At 41.1% G+C, this 20,633-nt stretch overlaps 1 protein-coding gene across 1 annotated transcript in view; it reads left to right on the top strand.

Moving 5' to 3' along the window:
* Window positions 1-20,633, top strand: part of KIF26B (kinesin family member 26B) — a 315,800-nt gene that overhangs the window by 253,996 nt on the left and 41,171 nt on the right. Inside the window, exon 10 of the mRNA XM_069800600.1 lies at window positions 2,414-2,573. Coding sequence (XP_069656701.1) covers window positions 2,414-2,573 — 160 coding nt within the window. The remainder of the gene's footprint in view (window positions 1-2,413; window positions 2,574-20,633) is intronic.

The raw sequence follows: 20,633 nt of genomic DNA, 5'->3' as shown, positions 1-20,633 counted from the left end.
TTTCTTTGTTTTTCTAAGTAAATCATTGGGGAATACTCAAAAAAGGTAATTTCAGCCTTCTGAGGATAGCAGTCTTAGAGGACTCAGGGACTCTTAAGTCTTAAGGACACTTAGAGAGGAGGCAAAGGTCCTCCATGAGCAGTCCAGAGGAGATGAAGGTGCAGCTGCCTGGACGGTTGCCCAGGAAAGCCTGGCTTTCTGCAGAGAGTGCAGGAGCCCGTAGTGCATGTGGATACTTCCTCCTGAGAAGTATCCCAAGACTGAGAGCACAGTGGTGAAACTTCCATGGACATGTTTAATGGGTTGTCGTATAATCTGGGACTATTACAGAGCTTTGAATGTCTAGCCAGCAACGTTAGTTTTAATCAGATATTTATTCTTCACTTCAGTTTTGTGATACTCAGCATGACTTAACCAATATCACAGTATAATTTAATACATGGAACTCCTGTGTTGCCTAATACCTGACGTAGCTGAAGCACTAACAAGACGTAAAAGAAGCAGAAGTTACTGTATTTTACCAATTGTTGACAGAGATGCTGGCTACATTTTTGGAATATTATTCTCAAATCCCATAGCATAAACCACTTTCACAGAAAAAAGTCTTCTCTCTTCCTCTCTCTTTCTTCTTTCTTTTTTTCTCTCTGTTTTGCTGCTCTTTTATTTTCTTATCTTCTTTTCTTTCTTCTCTTTAATCATTTTTCTTTTCTCTTTTATCATAAAAATCTACTTGTAGCTTTATTGTTGTTCATTTTAATTAGCTATCACCTACAGCTGAAACAGAATTATAAAATTGTATATAACATATTCTACAGAAAGGCTTTATATTTTTATGGAAAGTTTTGTGTACTGCAAGACACCAAGTAGTAGCAATAAGCAGTCAGCCCTGTGTTTTTCAGTGCTTGCAAAATGAAATCTTTCTCTCCTTATTTTTTCAGTGTAGGTTAACATGTTTTAAGTTACAGCTAATAGTTATATATACCTTTAGTAGCTGTATGTTTTCTATATTTATACACATTTTTCATAGTAGATTTTCTATGAGGGAATATGCAACATAATATGATCGTGTATCACCTTTTTGTCAGCATGTAGAAGTTTTACAAGTGTCTTCTTCACATATCTATGTAAACCTATTTCCTTCTACCTCCTATGGCACCTACATGCCTGTATACCATGTGCCTGTACCACAACTACTGAATGCAGGGTCATTGAAAAAACATGCTTGTGGTTGATAAGACATTCCCAAAGTAATGAAATGTATCTGGAAACTTCTTTCCTAAGGTCTCCATCATGTAGTTGCTCTCATCGCCATCTTTGCTTGTGAAGTGGTCTCCCCCCACAGCTAATACTTTTTTTTACCAGATGCATAAGTTGAGGTCCTGTGTCAAAATGGCTATGAATTTATTTGCATAGAGGTAAACTCGGATGTGAAAGTATTTCTGCTTCTCTTTAAGTTATGTTTGTGTCCTCAAATAGTGCTCTTAACTGTTGAGTTAAGATCCTAGAAATAAAACTGCCTTTTCCTACAGATTGCTTCTAAACTAACTCTTGAGAATAGGGAGGAGTGGTCAAAGATCAGATGATAAAAAGACCCAGCTAGAAAATTGTCTTGAGATAATAGAGAATTAGAAGCACTTCTGTAAAGTCTATATAGTCCCCATCCTGGGTTCATAAGGAACCATCAGCTTTTAAATAGAGCAAATGTCTGTTAATCTTCATGTTTCAACTGTAGCATCTTTTCACTCTAAAGGTAGTGTGTTGATACAGAGTAAACAAGAAAAAATCATAGGGGCCTACTGACAGTTTGACAGAAACTATTTTCAGAACACAGCAACTTGTCGGCAATCCATTACCCATGGCATGGCAAACCTTTTCTTAGCCCAAATGATAATGTAAAAGTATATAGACTTAAAGCAAAGTTGAATGTCCCACAGACACCACAGGTTCTTCTGAAGATCCGGTATTCAAGATGGGAAAGATAAGAGAAGCTACCACAGGATCAGTGCTCACCCTAGCAGCAATTCCCAGCCTGTAGATTTCTGGACAGAGGAACAATAAAGACAGAGACAGAAACAGAGCCAACTCAGGTACAGGCTAATAGAGCTATATTAAAAAAAAAAAAAAAAAAAGAAGCAAAAAAGCACAGCAGTGACTCTCACAGAGTTAAACCTGCAGGAGCCAGTGCGTACTGAAAGCCTCGGCAATTTTGAAGCAAGTCCGGCATGGACAGCAACGTGCAGCAATAAATGCTGACAGTGAGTTAATAGGACCCCTACAGTTTGTTGCTGCTAACATGAATTAGGAAAGGTTTCTGGATTGTTTCCTCTTCGCAAGTCCTGGCGAGTCTTTTGCTTTCCTGGGAAGCTGCTTTTGGAGGCACATGCTAACTGTTTGCTTTCTTTGTTTATGCCAGTGTCCGGAGGTCGCAGCCGCTTGCACCTTATTGACCTGGGTAGCTGCGTGAAAGTGCTCAGCAAAAACCGGGAGGGAAGCTCTGGCCTCTGTCTCTCATTGTCAGCACTGGGCAATGTCATCCTGGCCCTTGTCAATGGAAGCAAACACATCCCGTACAAGTAAGTAGTATTCTATGTTGCACCTAATGAGAGGATGCTTGCAAGCGGTTTGCTTGCCTGGGCCTGAGGCAGACTTGGGGTAAGCAGGGAGACAGTCTGCTGGGCTCACTGCAGCCCTCCTGAGGTATGGCAAAACCTGCCTAAGGTTCAGTGACACCCGATCTAACCTTACATCTGGTAGCTACACTGTATTTGACATTCAGGATTCAATGGAAGAAGTCTGCTGGAATAGGACCCAGGTGTCTTAAAGATCTTAACACTTGAAGTTCAGCACATTAGGATTTTGTTTTCTAGGACTGTTCAAAGTTTTTTTAATGTTTCAAAGCATCTGAGAGCCAGTTTCATACTCGTTCCACAGAGACAAACATTGCTGCCATAATGCAGCACTACAGAGAAAATTATTTTGCTGTCTGTTGTGTGGAATTTAGTTTCTTGAAAATATATGTCACAATGAGCATGCGTGTTTGTCATGAGATTCTTTCTGTGATCCAAGGTTACTCTGCATTTTATTTTTGTATGGTTTGAATCTCAGTGTCAGCCTTTCACTCACAAAAAAGAAGTAGGCCCTATTTGTCACACTAGACAAGTGGCCTTTGCTGCTGCAGGTAGCTTCTGGGAAATGAGAGCAATTGCTCACCTAGTGGGTATGTTTTGTACTCATTTCTCTTCATCGTTGTCTCACCCCATTTGTCATGTGTGCAGCTCTGAAAGCAAGTTTGATTCATTACCCAACCCAGACAGTCATATAGCCTTCCTATTGAGAAGTTTCTGATTTTGTGGACAGTATTGCTTTTCTCTAGCCTGAAGCCTAGTGAGTAGCAACTGGCATCACAGGAATGGCTTACTGTACGCATCTTGTAATCAAACTGCTAATGAACGTCACCATTCATGAAGGACACGTATATGACATCTGGAGTTAGGAACAACAGGATGACATGAAAAACGAACCAAGTCACAGAGCGTATTTCAGTCCATACGTTTTACCCTTTTTATCATGTTAAAGGCTGCAAACATGACTATTTTCATAGAATCATAGAATCATTTAGGTTGGAAAAGACCTTCAAGATCATTGAGTCCAATCATCATCCATGCCTACTAAACCATGTTACGGAGTACCCCGTCTACGTGCTTTTTGAATATCTCCAGGGATGGTGACTCAACCACTTCCCTGCGCAGCCTATTCCAATGTCTGACAACCCTCCCAGTAAAAAAATTTTTCCTAATATCTAACCTAAATCTCCCTTGCCTCAACTTGAGGCCATTTCCTCTTGTCCTATCTCCAGCCACCTGACAGAAGAGACCAGCACCCACCTCACTACAAGCCCCCTTCAGGTAGTTGTAGAGAGCGATAAGGTCTCCCCTCAGCCTCCTCTTCTCTAAACTAAACAGCCCCAGCTCCCTCAGCTGCTCCTCATAAGACTTGTGCTCCAGCCCCCTCACCAGCTTGGTTGCCCTTCTCTGGACATGCTCCAGCACCTCCATGTCTTTCCTGTAGTGAGGGGCCCAAACTGAACACAGTACTCGAGGTGCGGCCTCACCAGTGCCAAGTACAGGGGAACAATCACCTCCCTGCTCCTGCTGGCCACGCTATTTCTGATACAGGCCAGGATGCCGATGGCCTTCTTGGCCACCTGGGCACACTGCTGGCTCATATTCAGTCGGCTGTCAACCAGCACCCCCAGGTCTTTCTCTGCTGGGCAGCTTTCCAGTCACTCTTCCCCAAGCCTGTAGCGCTGCATGGGGTTGTTGTGACCCAAGTGCAGGACCCGGCACTTGGCCTTGTTGAACTTCATACGATTGGCCTCAGCCCATCGATCCAGCCTGTCCAGATCTCTCTGTAGAGCCTCCCTACCCTCAAGCAGATCGAGCCTGCCTCCCAACTTGGTGTCATCTGCAAACTTGCTGAGGGTGCACTCAATCCCCTCATCCAAATCATCGATAAAGATATTAAACAGAACCGGCCCCAACACCGAGCCCTGGGGAACACCGCTTGTGACCCGCCGCCAACTGGCTTTAACCCCATTCGCCACAACCCTCTGGGCTCGTCCATCCAGCCAGTTTTTCACCCAGCGAAGAGTACACTTGTCCAAGCCATGAGACACCAGCTTCTCAAGGAGTATGCCATGAGAGACAGTGTCAAAGGCCTTGCTGAAGTCAAGGTAGATAACATCCACAGCCTTTCCCTCATCCAGTAGGCGGGTCACCTGGTCATAGAAGGAGATCAGGTTGGTCAAGCAGGACCTGCCTTTCATAAACCCATGCTGACTGGGCCTGGTCCCCTGCTTGTCCTGGACTTGCTATGTGAGTGCTCTCAAGACAAACTGTTCCATAATCTTCCCTGGTACCGAGGTCAGGCTGACAGGCCTGTAGTTCCCCGGATCCTCCCTCTGACGCTTCTTGTAAATGAGAGTCACATTGGCAAGCCTCCAGTCCTCTGGGACCTCCCCTGTTGGCCAGGATTGCTGATAGATGGTGGAGAGCGGCTTGGCAAGCACCTCCACCAGTTCCCTCAGTACTCTTGGATGGATCCCATTGGGTCCCATAGATTTGTGAGTGTCCAGATGGCATAGTAGGTCACTAACTATTTCCTCCTGGATTAAGGAGGGTATACTCTGCTCTTCATCCTCACCTTCCAGCTCAGGAGGCGGAGTACCCTGAGGATAACTGGTGTCCCTATTAAAGACTAAGGAAAAGAAGGCATTAAGTACCTCAGCCTTTTCCTCATCTCTGGTGGCTAGATTCCCTTCTGTATCCATTAAAGGATAGATATTCTCGCATGTTCATTCAAGATTACAAAGTATTGACAAGTTTTACTTCTTTGGTTTTGTCTTCATTTTGGAAAATAAAGATGAATTGAGTTTGTTTATAATTTTATTTTTCTTCTAACATTTATTTTCCAAAATTAGGCAGTCTGGGCTTAAAATATGCTCTCTGGAAATATTCCTGTTCCTGGAATTCAGTCAGACTGGAATTTAGTTAAGGGCCAACCAAATCTGTATGTATAAGCGTTCATGAAATATTTTGTGGATCATGTGCCTAGTCATAGTGTGAAAATAGCTTGAACTCTACACTTCACAAAGTGTAGCTCAAACTATGCTTATCAAAAGCCTGTCTTCCTTCCTGTCAGTTTTTATGGACTGAAGGTAAGGCAAACTGTAGGAACAGAAAAATGATGTTAATGATGCTCCCTAGGCTAGAACTAAACATACAAGGAATAGTTACCAAATACCACAGCTGTCTTTCCTGGCAGTGCCTGACTGGGAGAAAAGTGTTAACCAAACATGTCTTCTACTTGCTGCGCTACCAATCTTCCTTCTACGATTCCCAGCTGTTGCACTTCTGAGCTTACACAGCCAGAGGTGCCAGTATATTTGCTCATCAACGTTTCTGTACTGCTGAAACAAGACAAAAGCTCTCTTCAGGCCAGCATCTCCTCTTGAATGTGCTCCTATAAGAGCAGATAGTATAGACTATAAATATAGGGAAGTGGTTGATCATCTGTAAATCAGAGGGAATATCTCTGTTTCTAAGGAGGACTTTAAAAAGGTAATTTGAAAAACATATTGGCATATTTTGGAGCAAATTTTATCCACTTCTTGCTGAGAAGAGTGCAGAAAGCATTTTTTCCCAAATGTGATCTATTCACAAGCAATGGAAATAAGAGTCTTGGTGGCTGGGTGAGCGCAAATACTATTTGCTCAGTGATCCGGCAGCACAGATCTGTGCTGCTCCTCGGTGGAGAAAAGAGGAAGGAGGGCGGGGGGTGGAATGTGCTGCATCCTAGAAGAGGCTGAGCATCCCAAAGACTGATGTGATATGTGTTCAGTAGCACCTCTTGTTTAGAGCAGTGGCTAGCCTATCCATCTGAGATCATTTCCCTTTCTTTAGGTGCGTTCTCTTTCATTGTTAAGGATAAAATTTAAATTTTGTTAACTGCCTTTTTTAAGTGGGACCAAAGGAAAACAATGGAAATGTTTTCTTATGTGACAGCACTGCATATTGCGTGTGTGGTCCCAGCAAATTTCCATAGAGCAGCAGACAAAATGGAGCATCTTTTCTTTATCTGAGCTATTAAACAGCCATTAAGTATTTTATGGCAGCCTGTCAGTAGGCACTGCATGGCTTCCTGGGAGCCCGGAAACTCACAATTTCATAGACATCAGGTTTTCTCTTACTGCAGAAATTTAGTTCTCTAAACTCTGAGAGGCTGCAGGCTCCTAAACTCCCTTCAGTGCTGTATCCAGCTTTATCTCCACAGGTAGTAGTTGTAGGGAAAAGCTTGTTCAGATTCATAGCTGGTATAAGCAGATGCTACTGTATTGCCTTCAGTGGGCTCTGTGTTTATGCCAGAGATGAATTTGCCTCTCTGCCTGCAGTCTCTGTGAAAAACACATGCTGCTGTTCAGCACATTTTGCATTTTTTTTTCTTACCCATAAGGCTAAGCCTTGGAAGTCATTAAGTTGGAATCTTTCTCCATTGGGAACACCCCCACACCCCTCCACATTGTGGGAATAGTAACACAGACTGACTCTAGCTTTAGCAGGAACTTGTCTACTAAAGTTGTAAGAAAGTAATGTAGAAATCTTCAGACATCAAACAATACAGGTTGATACGGTTTGGGATCTTGTCCTGCATTCAAGTTAAAATTGCACATGGGTCTGAAGAATGGGCAAGAATCCCTATAATGGGCAACAACATGCAGCTAATGAGTGACTAGGCTGTGATTTCTGGGAGTTTGTATCTTTCTTTCATATATGTACTTATAATCTCTCTCTAATATCTCAGTGGATTATCTCTTTGTCACTATTAATGTCCAGACCTATTTTGAACCTTACTAAGCACATTGTTCTGTGTTATATAAATAATGTTATGTAAATGTTATATAAAATAAAATGTTTTATAAAATAGAATTTTTAATTTGACTTAAATACATTGCCATTTAATGCCACCAGTTTCATTTGCTCTTGAGTTAGGAGCAAATCCCTCAAAAGACTGGGCAAGAATTATTTTCTGCACAGGAATATCAAATATCTTCATAAAAATTGAAAAGGTTTCAAGCCCAAGGGAGAGCAAGGGAGTCAGCTCCTACCCTGACTTAGTTTGACAGGGCTCAGATCTGCTACAGGAGGAGGGTTTTGCTAAGCTGCAGTAATTGTTAGTGCCATTTTATTTTTTTAAGAGCATTTCAGCTTTACATTAGTGCTGCATTATCTGCCTCTGATTTCCAAGATGAATGTGTTTTAAACCCTCAAATGAATACCCATTTGCACAAACTCCAGATACTGGTTTATATAGCTCACTATTCAGAAATTACTCCAGTTGCTAGGCAACAGGGGTGGTGATAATTCATGGTAATGCTGTTTTGGAAATAATCATTTTTATACATTTTAATGACTATGAGAATGTAAGAAAACTGTTTAGAAAAGTGCAAGGCTGTATGAATTTCTCTTTCAGAAATTGTTGCTTGTTTTATTTAATAGGCTTCTCTCTTAACGTGCTGTCCCAATGTGCTAGTGTTTCTGGAGGCATCCGATATTTTGAACTACATGCTTATGCTTATCCAAGGAGTCTTGTCCATAAAATAGATGGGCATGAGTCAAAAGCATTAATTTTATTCTTGGCACTTCTGCTTCTCTGTCATATGGTTGCAGTTCCTCCCAGATCTTACTTACATGCTGGTATTGGGTTTTTTTAATCCTATCTGTAGAAAATAAAATGATATTAAGTGACTGGTGCAAGGTTGCACAAGAGGCTTAGTGGCAGAGCCACCATGTTTTAAGATCTAATATGGTGCTTAAACCATGGGCTAATCCATTCTTTCTTTCTGCATGACCTTTGGAAAATAATTTATTTCTGTATTTATTTATTTATTCCCATTTATAAAACTGAGCTAGAAAAAAATCAAATAGGACTTTGTAAAGGGCATTCAAACTTGGCAAAAAGCATTACTTACATTTTAACTGTTGCTAGGACTCTGTTACCTTATTTTTTCACCTTTTTTTAGACTTAAGGACTCACATAGATGGTCCTAATGGGATGCAAAATCTGTGGTTTTTTGGTCAAGGGTAGACTATTACTGCTTTTAAGTGAAGCAGAGAAAAGGGAAAGTGTTGGATTATAGTATTGTGATATAAAAGATGAGCCTAAAAATATGCTGTATATCAGATATTTTCTTTATATTGTTAGTTAATTATTGAAGTAAAAATGAAAATGAGGTTTGGATGGATCCAGTAATTCAGATTATTTTCTTGGTTGAATGAGTGTATCTGTCTGCAGTTGTTTCATCTGTGTAAAAAAACCTGTGTTTGAAGAGAACTGTGATCCCAGGTACCTTTTGTTTATACAGCTTGCCTTTGCATTTATAACATGAGTTAGATTATTGTTCTCAGAAGAAAAGTCAGAGAAAACTTTTCAGGAAGAGATAAGGAAAGCTGAAAACCAGTTCACAATACATTTTTTGTACAATAACTGGTGTTAGTATTGGAGATTTTATCCTTATTTACAAGCTTGTATTAAGTCTTAGTTTTGTGGGATTCACACAACCGTGTCTGCTTACTAGGCCTAAGAATTTAATGCCAAAACTGAACTACATGCCCAATGAGCAATCTGTTTAATGGTTTATTCATTAGTGCCTAAACCTGAAATATTTTTTTTTTTTTGATTGAGAGATTTGAATCACTTTTGCTTTCTACTGCTGCATCTACTAGTCTTCTGTTCCTTGCTTTTGCTTCTTCTCAATGAGAACATGGTACAAAGACCACAGAAAGCCTCAGAAAGAATCTGATGAGACCTTTGGAATCTCCAATCTTTCTGTGTTAATTTAGTATTGAATATATTAGAATTGGATGAAGAACTGTTTTGCTGTTTTACTTGTGGAAATGTGAGAGCAGAAGAAGGGGAAATGAATGAAAATGAGGATATGAGTGATAGCTGAAACAGAGTCACAGGACTGGGAAATGGCCCAAAATGAATGGGAGAGCTCTGAGAGACACTGAGATAACGTGTAGAGGAGACAACAATCCACAAAAAAGAACTGGGAAGCAAAAGAGAAAAAGAAATGAGCCCATTCAAAAAGAGGAATAAAAAATACCCTTGAATGATCCAATTGTAGGAGAGCAGTCAACAGAGATTTTGTTGAATGTGAAATAGTTCCTTATTAGCTATCAAAAACACGAGCTGCTCAGGAACAAAAGAATTTTTCCATGATGTTGGCAGCCAGGTTGTATGGACCGGAGCCTTGGCGAACAGACACGGAAGGCACTGAGCAATGCCATATTACACCAGCTGAGGACCTGGCCTTAGGTGCATGCTCTTTGACACTAGCCAGAGTGCTTTGGCAATGTGGAAGAGCAATGCAGTTGCCAGCAAGAGCACTGAAACACTGTCAGCACGGATATAATGAGGACTTGGAGCATCTGGCAATTACTTTCACCTTTGGGGTTTTTCTGTAGCTGGCAGTTTTACTAGGCTGAATTTCTGACAATTTTCTTCTATGTTCCGGGGAACTACATAAAATAGATGGAATCAGGGATGCACAGGCTGTGAATGTAGGAAAACTTCTTGCATTTTATTAGTGTAATTTAATCTGCAACTCAGGAGCATGAGGATAATAGATTTTGCATGCTCCAGCAATCGCTGTTGTAGTGTTCATCAACAATGCACTTTATTGTAGGACAGTTTGTACAGCTGATAGTGCAGATTTGAGCTTTATCTGCACGTGTCTTACAGTACTGTGTTTCATCATCAAGTTAATGAGAGATAGTAGACAAAATCCTCAAGGAAAGCTTCAGTGGAGCTGCCATTCCCCAGCTTTGGGTTTTCAACTCAGTCCTGCCAGACTGGCAACGTGATAATTATTGGAGCAGAGGAGTCTGCGTGCATGTGTACTGGATGTAAGAGAGTGTGTTGCATTCACTGATCCTGATCCCCTGTTACAATAGTTTTACAACAGACCTCAGCTGACATGGCTCCATTCTGCACAAGTGTTCAAGTGGGAAGAATCAGGCCTCATAAGCTACCACTTTTAATGCTCTCTGAACCACTTGACAAATTACCACTTTACAGATATTGTAACAAGCAAATAATGATGGACTGCAAAATGAAATTAGAAGGGAAGTGCTTGTGTCTTATACTCAGATTTAATAGCAATTACTGATTGCATTTAAATAGCCATTCCTATCAGCAGCAGATAGCTGCATCATGGAAGGACACTACTTTGGTCCTGGGCCAGCACAGACTTGACTGGTAATGAACAAGCAATCCAGTAGCGTGCAGTTATTGCTGAAATATAACTTGAGTGGGACCCAAATAGGTCATTGTGCTGATTTCATCTACAAATGAATCTCTACTTAATTCATTAAAATGCCATTTTGAACCTTCAGTCAGGGTATCCAGCAGTTTATTCTCACCTGTTCCACCACTGGTTCAGGCTCAATTGAACATTAATACATTTTCTTGCGTGGAAATGTGGTGATAATTCATTTCATGTATAATTAAACAATTTTTAAATAGTCATATTCTTGGAATAACTAGCTCTTGTGCAATGCAGCAAATTATCAAAAAGCATGTAGCAGTATTTATTAGTCTTACTTCATGTTTTTGGTTACCTGTGGTTTCTTGAATAGTTGCATATGGATATGATCTGTGAAATTAACTTCGTTTCCATACTGATCCTTCTTTTCCTGCACAAAATCAGTGTGGCTCAGGGCAAGAGAGCAGAGACATCCCACTGCAAATGGCCAAAGAAAATAGCTTTTCTTTGTATAGTGCTAGTATGTAGCCCCTTGTTCGGAGTTGGGCATCTTATTGCTAAGAAGAGGTTACAGGCTGCAGAGAATTTAAAAGAGAAGCAAGAAGAATTATGAATGGTCCAGGATGAAAGGGTTACTCACCTGGAAGAACACCATGACAGAAATGAAGCTTCATAGCTTCCAGGGAAAAGGAGACCTCTGAGAGGGGAGATGACAACTACTCTGTAGTATTTCAAGGATGTGAATACACACAGAAGGAAAAAATTGTTTCTGGTGAGACAAAGTGGCAGAATGATTTCTTATCCTTAAGTAACGAGGCAGAGGAATTTAAACTTGAAAGCATGCTAACAGTGATTCCTGTTAGTCAATGGAATATCTTCCTGAGAGCTGAAGTGAACACTACATTGGTAGAAAGATTTAAAAGCAAAATAAACATGTAACTAACAAATATTAATTAACATTTACATAATAAAGAGTTCCAGATTGGTTAGGGGCTAGCCTTACACAATTTCAGTGCAGAGTTCTGGCACCAAATCTTTAACAATTTTCAATAACTGTACTTCCATTTTGATAATTTGTCTTCATCCTTGTTTGGAAAGTGTTTGCACATGGCTGGCAGTTATACAAATAAACAATAAAACATTTCCTAGTGTGTCTACTAGAATCTCCTCTGCTTTTGGGAGTCTGAAAACTAGCAGTCAGCTGGACTGTTAGACTTGCACGGCATCAAAGAAATCCAGAAAGGCTCAGTGGTGTCTTTCTCAAGACTGTACCCTAGCAGGCATATGGGATGTACAGTCTCCATTTCTGTGCCAGATGATTTTACTCAGTTAACCGCTTTTCTTCCTTCCTCATTTAGTTAGACTTTTTTTTAAGGTCTCTTTCTCTTTGAATTGCAAAATCAGGTTCTCCCTGTGCTTGAGCCAAAACTCAGTGTAAGTTAATGGAAATCTTTTTATTGGGCTTTGGTTTAAGCCAACAGATTAGAAAACATGCTTATATCTAATTAGATGAGATAATCCTCAAATCCTTGCTAAGGGATATTGTATACCATAGTTCATGTTCACTATTTGATGATTAACAGCTTATTTGTTGAAAGAGGCAGTATGTGGTTAAGTGTTACCTAGTGTTGAGTTTGTTTCGGATTGCAAGGGAGATGATTGATGGAATTGGTAAATGTGAAAACTGGAAATGTACAGTCATCTATTGACTGGTTCTAAATGGGTCTGTGACCATGAAGTTGGAGCTCAAGAAGGTTATACAGGAACTTGCCACATAAATAGGGATTTGTGACTACTTAAGTGGCACAAGCAGGACTACTTGATTTTCCTCTTCAATATATAAATAGTATTTGCAACCTTAACTTAAAAATAAACAAAAACTTGGTTTACCTTTTCTGGGCAAATAGTTGAACAATTTTTCTTCATACTCTTTCTTTTCTTGGACTCCATTTAACACCATCCCCTCCATGAAGTGACAGGCCCTAGAAGCTTTGAAGAGAATTGTGTGGTTGTAAATGGAGACTGTTTCAGCCAGTTTGTCTTATTGCTGCAAGAGCATTTGAATGGCGTTGCAATTGCAAGATTATTTTTTTCCATACAAACTCTTTTTGAAGTTCTTATTTTCATAACACGTTTGAGAGAAAAGCAATGAAGACAAATCCTCTTGTGCTCTTCAGATACCAGCTAACTTCTGCTGGATGATCAAAGTTTTTGGGCTGGTGGTTGCCTCCAGGCCTGTACACAATGAACAGATGTGAATTTTTTAAAATATGCATTGACTTTTTAGACTTAAGCATGCTGGTTAGAACTATCTTCTGAAATATTAAAATTAGCTCTCTCTCCTGCTGGAGAAAAAACTTCTTAGATTATTTAAATTTTTAAAATTTTGTTTGTTTATAAATGCCATCAGGTGACATGCTTTCTAGCAATATGTGACAAGACTCAGTAAAATTAATTTCAGACAGCAGGTTTAACTGTTTTAGCTGTATTTAGTCTCATTACCCCATCAGCAAAACTGTTCTACCTGCCATATTTTAAAATTATTTTCCAATGGGTTATTTTTGAGGGGTGGGCGGAGTTACTAAACTGTTTCTCTCCCTATTCCTTAGTTTGTGCTCTTGGGCAGAAATAAAGCTTCACTCATTTTGAGAATCGATAACAAAATATATGTCCTACTGCCAGAAATATCAGCCCTTCTGGCTCCCTTTGGTACAGCTGGTTCTGAAGAGCAGAGAGCTGGGTAGCAGAATGGTGGCGGCAGCTGGTTTGGGTGCTGTTACAACCCTGGGAGCTATGGACGTACAGTCTTCAGTCTATAAATAGAACAAAAGGAGAAAGTTGGGAGCTGTCCTAGACGTGAAGGGATTTTGGGGCTCGGAAAAGAACACACGGTGTATTACACTCTTTGCAGGAGTGGGTGCTCTCACTGATTGAAGTCTCTCTCCTGCTGCCCTCGACGCAGGCAGCTTGCACAGACTGCAGCTTTCCTGGGTGTCCTGCCTGCCTTCAGTGGGAGCTCCGGAGGGCAGAGGTCTCACAGAGCTCCCATGTCGTGTGTGCCAGTCCCTTGGGCAGCTCAGACTGTGCTAGGCATCTGCGCCGCTTGACTCGGAGGCAGACAGAGAACAAGCGAGGGGAGCCACTTACAAGGTGAGCTGTTAAAAGCACCTCATCATCTCTTTGCAAGTGGGACCTGAATCTCCTCGGAGCAGTCTTTTAAGGACTGAACACAATTTTCATGTCTGCCTCCAGCTATAAACAGAGTAGCAGAATCTTTTGTGCTCCTAGACTGCATTTCCTCTCTCTTGCAAACAACAGTTTTCACAGGCTCTGTGTGATGTGCTTTGAAGTTACTTGCCCATGCAAGAGGACGGGAATTAGATGCAGTATCTAGGTCTGCTACCCAATTGGTATGTACTGCATAAGAAAAAAAATGTTTCCAAAGGTATGGTGTTAGAGAAATAACTGCACTTTTTCAGAGACGGAGAGAGAGTTTTCTAGGAGCTCTGTGTACTCAGTCAGACCATGCTGACATGCACCTCCTGAATCCTGCTCATCTCTCTCATGTGCAGACATTTCTGGAGTGGTGGAAGATAGTTCTTTTCATGTCAAAGGGAACTGAGGGTAACTGCTGTAGTTGCAATAGTTTACACTGATGTGAAAGAGGGGCTTATGGAGGACCAAAGCTGAATAAGATTTGACTCTGAAAATACATGTCTGTGAAGGAGAACCAGTTGGCACCCTACCACATTGTGCTCCAGTGAGATTTGCAAAACACTCCTGTTTTTTGAAGCCAAGGGTTGAGGCTGCTTACTGTGGACTGTGTTTTACAGAAAAAGTGAGGGTGTGCTTTGGTAACCTTTAGGACCTTTGCATCATACAGAATATAAAATAAGCCTGTTAAACTAGTAACAGATTTTCTTTTCTCTTGTTAGGTGACTGCTGCCATTTTGGATGGCTACGTGCTGTGCAATGGCATTATAATCAGTGGCTTTTGTTGGTTTTGAGCTACTCTTGATTGCAGTCCTCTGTGGGCCGCTTTGCCTGGAATCATTTTTGTGTGTGTCAGACATAAACATAAAGTAGATTACACAACCGGTGAAGTCCTTTGTGTCCCTTTGCAGGTGCCATGTCCGTTCCCCTCACACTGCAGTGAGCCACATGGTGATGAGGGTGTTGTTTGGGAGAAGGCTCAGGCTGCTCTGAATCTGAAGGTGATGCTTTGGGTCTCTGTACCGTACATGCTCCCAGGGGCTGTCACCTGTCTTCCCATCAGGGTCAGGCCTTGTCCAGGCAGGGCCATGATGCTTCTGTGGCACTGTAGCCGAACTCCTCTGGTCTCTACTGGTATCACAATCACATCTGTTAGGTATACTCTGAAAACTGAAATGGATTTTTTCACGCTCCCAAGAAAATTCATAGTTTTGCTTAAACTTTTCTACCAAACATCTTTTTTCACAGAGAGATAAGACAATGAAAGCGAAGAATTACAAGCAAGTCAGTATGTATAATTGACAATAAACTGGCTGATGGAAACAGATACCACAATAAGGTTTTCTTCAAAAATTGGCTCATTTGATTAGAGAAGAATTTACATTTTTTAATACGTAAGATTTTGATTTTTCTCTGATAATGCTATTGTATCACATCCATGCAAAAGATAGTATAACCCTTGAAAATACATTTTTAATTCCGTTAGCCATGTTCCACCCATCAGTGATGCTTCTCTGTGGAGCAATACCCAATTCTTTTAAGGAATCTCAGCTTCACACTAACAACTGTTCAGATGCCTAATCAGAGAGCAAACTCTGGTGTTGCTAAAGGTATCCCTCTCGCTGAAGATTACAGAACAATAGATAATTGAAGAGAGTCACAACAAAACACCACATTTTTTCAACAGGAAACATTCAGTTGTGGGCTATGAAAAAAGAATGTTGCGGGCTGTGTATGAAATTATAATAAGGTAATATTCAACTCTAGCAATAATGGTGTGGGTATGTGAGAGTCACTTTGACTAGCAATTACACATCTATTTTATGCATTAAACAGCTATGTTATCTCTCTATTGAAACTAACCTGAAGTTCAGAACACAAATAACTTTCTTAATAATTTTATGTTCATATCTGTATAGATATAAAACCAATAACTGTATGCTTCATGATAAGTATTACCAGTGTGTTGCTTCACCTTAATTCATCTCCCAGAAATATAAAAATCCAAATGTTTCCTACTAATGTCTAGTCTGTAGTCCATATTAAACCTAATCAATTCTGTATTCTTCTCTGCATATTATCCATTAATTGTGCCAGTAACTGGAGTGTCATATAAGTTGCTTTTTAAGACTGCACAATTCAGAAGTACAATTCTATTGTGCCAGAAGCCAACTAATAAAGTTTACCAATGCTTATTGTCTTAAATACAAAGGGACAAAGTTAAGTATTCTATGCCAAGATTATAAATTATGTGCTGTCCATATGACCTTTCACTGCATTTTGCAATACCTGAATGCCAGAATAAATTCTCTTTTGTTAATCTCATAATATGGTTAATCTCATAATACGCAATAGGAGTATGTATGGTGCTTTTTCCTTCTGGCTCCTTTCTCACAGAAAATGAACATCTTCCAGCCCCATGGTCTGATTATGTTCATATTGAAACATTTCTGGCAGTTAAATCTGCAAACCTTTGCATATTTAAATAGAGAACATTCTTTTGGGAGATCTAGAAAGATGGGCAGAGATCGGCAAATGTTCAGTCCTCTTGCTGTGCAGGTTCCAAGAAGGGGAGTCCTGAGGGATTCTTGCCTCTTTCATCCATAATAGAAAGTAAAATTCTCTACCACCATATTTAGGAAAAAGGTCCAGCTTCTTGCAGATCAAAGGCTATGCGCTTATTGTCTTCAGGTCAGGGCTAGATGAGTGTTGAGAACTCACTCAGCGTACCGTGCTCTGCCATTATCCAAGTTTTGAATTGCACAAGTATAGACCAGCAATGGATGTGTTCAAGTGGTTGATTTAGAGACATAATTTGTTTTTCAAGGCATTAATATCCATTTTTACCATCTTTATTTTTCACTCATTCAGAGTAGGAACCAGTAAACACAGGGCACAATATTGGTATTGTTGGGTGAATCTCATAGTCTTCAGAAAGGAAACTCCAGCACAGTTAGATTGCAGGAAATGAGATAGCCCCTAAATGTGATCTTGTGCTGCTTCTCAAATATTTCTGTCATCGCTTTCAATCTGTTTACATGAATTATTAAATATAGAACTTTTATATTCTACGATGCCCTTAATTTATACAAGCTTTACAGAATGTGGATCAGATAAATTTTCCTATGTGTTCCTACCTACATCTTACCATCTTTAATCCTGTGCACTCATTAACAACTGGTAACATTATGAAACATCCTGTTGTTTTCCTTCTTTATCTCCAATATATTTCAGAAGTAGTTTTTATTTATGATAGTTCTGGCAAGTAACTGTGAAGCACTCATTGTCACTGCTGCAGTATCTCTAGTCCATGGTTATTCAGAATCTGAATTCTGGCTGCAGTTTCTCAAATAATTCCATAACCTCAAGCAGCTAGGGGAGAAGGAGGCAGACATAATTGGAAGCCACATTTCCGATTCTGGGGCATTCCAGTGCCCCAGTGTCCCATGTTAAATCTTCTGGACGCTTAACTGGCAGCAGGGACCCCAGGATGCCTGTTGGGTCACCCTGCTGCCTGACATCTCCACAGGACACGGTGCACAGTGCTGTGACCCTGTCTCTGACATGTCCCCTCTACTAGCACCGGTCACATCCTTGGCAATCCCCTATGGCAGACTTGTAGGACACCCACAGATAATAGTGTGTCAACTGCTGTCTCAGTGACTGTGCTCCTAAACATTCTCTGATACTATATGATGCTCTTTTACATGGTGGAGAAGGTCTAGAGGTGTGTGAAGCTCTCACCCTTTTCTGTTTTCTTTTATATTTGCCAGGTCTGAAATGGAATGGTATGTTCTGCTGTGCTAATTGATTAAATGGCATCTATCATGACATAAAGAGATCAAACAGAATTATTTTTTCTCCCATGTTACCATTTAAAGCTCTCAATTTTGCTCAGATCATTAGCGTATAATTTTCAGATGGGCTAGCCAGAAGGTCCCTAAATAAAAATTAGGAGAAAAGATTAGCTAGGAAAGCTAGACTGGTAATGAGCTGTTGCACTATGGTAATGTGCTAGGTTTATAGTTCATATCTAGCCCTAATCAGTCATAAGTGCAAGTTGTCAGCATTTGATAGCTAATTGGTGTTTCTTGGAATTACACTGCAACAAAAACACTGAAATGAAAATAAAGCTTTTCTTTATATATGACAAGTTAAGAGTTTGGGTCAAAAACACCTCTTAGCTACACTATATGCAAATCTGCTGCTCTGAGGGAATCATAGAATCATAGAATAATTTGGGTTAGAAGGGACCTTAAAGATCATCTAGTTCCAAGCCCCCTGCCATGAGCAGGGACACCTTCCACTAGACCAGACTGCTCAAAGCCCCATCCAACCTGGCCTTGAACACTTCCAGGGATGGGGCATCCACAGCCTCTCTGGGCAACCTGTTCCAGTGCCTCACCACCCTCGCAGTAAAGAATTTCTTCCTAATATCTGATCTAAATATACCCTCTTTCAGTTTAAAGCCATTACTCCTTATCCTATCACTACACTCCCTGATAAAGAGTCCCTCCCCATCTTTCTTGTAGCCCCCCTTTAGGTAGTGGAAGGCTGCTATAGGGTCTCCCCGGAGCCTTCTCTTCTCCCGACTGAGCAACCCCAGCTCTCCCACAGCCTGTCTTCACAGGAGAGGTGCTCCAGCCCTCTAATCATCTTTGTGGCCCTCCTCTGGACTCGCTCCAACAGCTCGGTGTCCTTCTTATGCTGGGGTCCCCAGAGCTGAGCACAGGGGCCCAGCTCCAGGTGGGGCCTCATGAGAGTGGAGTAGAGGGCAACAATCACCCCCCTGGACCTGCTGGTCATGCTTCTTTTGATGCAGCCCAGGATACAGTTGGCTTTCTGGGCTGCAAGTGCACATTGCTGGGTCACGTTGAGCTTCTCATCAACCAACACCCCCAAGTCCTTCTCTGCAGGGCTGCTCTCAAACCACTCCTCGCTCAGCCTGTATTTGTGCTTGGGATTGCCCTGACGCATGTGCAGGACCTTGCACTTGGCCTTGTTGAACTTCACGAGGTTCGCACGGGCCCACCTCTCCAGCCTGTCAAGGTCCCTCTGGATGACATTCCTTCCATCCAGTGTGTCCACCACACCACACAGCTTGGTGTCGTTGGCAGACTTGCTGAGGGTGCACTCAATCCCAGTGTTTGTGGATTGTCAAAACCCATGAACAAGAAGATTCATGGGTTGTCAAAACTTCTTTGGTCCCTTTTGGGTCATTATTACTTTTTTTGAAACTGGTACAGTAGTGGCTTTTAAAACAGAACAGGACCTTTAAACCATTTGCTTTGTATTTAATGTCATACATCACAGAAAAAAACCCCAAACTAAACCTGAACTACTGAAAATATTAACAATGCAATAATGGCTTCAGCTGTCCTAACAGCCCGTTTGTTATTGATTGTATTTACTCTGTGTTCATTTGAGAACTGCTGTCCTCCCACAGAATTAATTGGACATAAAATCATAACATGGATGTGAAAAATTATAAAGCAGGAATAATCTAAGCCACAGGACATGAAAGACTTAAAAGCCTGGCTAACTTGACATCTGTGAGCTGAGATTTTTGTCATTGCACAGCTGTAATTAGGTGGCTCTAATCACTCTCATAATGCTAATACAGGAAATGTCCTGTCTGTCCTCAGTAGCTGGTGGTGGGAATGACTGCTATGCACAATGTTGTGCTTCAAAACTGTGAAGCCTGACAAGCTCCGTGAGCAGGACTTGCTCTGACATGTGTGCTCCAAGAGATATTTAGCCACCTCCTGAGAGGCTGAAGCATACATGATCACACCATCTCACTGCTAGTCATCCAAATAAGGTTTTTAATTGGCCTTTTAATTGACCATTTCCAATCAGATTTAACACAGGGACAGGACTTCAGATATCCGAGGTCTGTGGAAGACTCCTGCGACTGGGAGAGGAACAGGGCAGAAGCAGGCTGGGCCATGAAGGTGTGAAGCCAGCAGTTACCTGCTCCGTTGCGTGCTGGCCTGCCAGCCAGCTGAGCCTGATGCCAGCCAGCTGAGCCTGATGCCACCCAGCCAGCACGCACAAGCCAACAGGGAGAGAGGAAGGAGTTTCAGCTGGAGGAGATGAGTTATGTGGGATGTGGCAAGGTGAGGTCATAGGGACTATGCAGAAGAGGGGACAGCAGAAATGTAGGAAATGGAGGACACAAACCCACAGGAAACTAGTCTTCATTAATTCCTCTATTCATAGAACAACTTGTTCATTTATTCAGATCCTTACCATTTGAAATGCAATTAGATGAATGTATTTTCCTGCTGAGTAAAATTCATACAGTCAGTAGACAAACCCCTCTCTAAATGATTTGCTCATCAGTGTGTATGGAGGAGGAGGAGAGATAGAAGAGAGGAGCTTAAATGAGTTCACTGCTAGATCTTCTGAGTTAAGTGATCAATGTTTGTTACTGCAATAGCTGCAAAAGTTAACACTGAGGTGTTAAGAAAGTCTCACTGCAACAAAAATTCAGTATTAGTATTCAGATGTTAGAGGAACAAATCCTGAAGGACTGAGTTAAAACTTACCTCAGAGTAAATCCAGGCAGCAGGTATTGCCTTCTCAGAGGGTA

Source organism: Haliaeetus albicilla, chromosome 13, assembly GCF_947461875.1.
Source record: "Haliaeetus albicilla chromosome 13, bHalAlb1.1, whole genome shotgun sequence".
NCBI classification, from domain to species: Eukaryota; Metazoa; Chordata; class Aves; order Accipitriformes; family Accipitridae; genus Haliaeetus; species Haliaeetus albicilla.
This window is presented reverse-complemented; position numbering and strand designations above follow the sequence as displayed.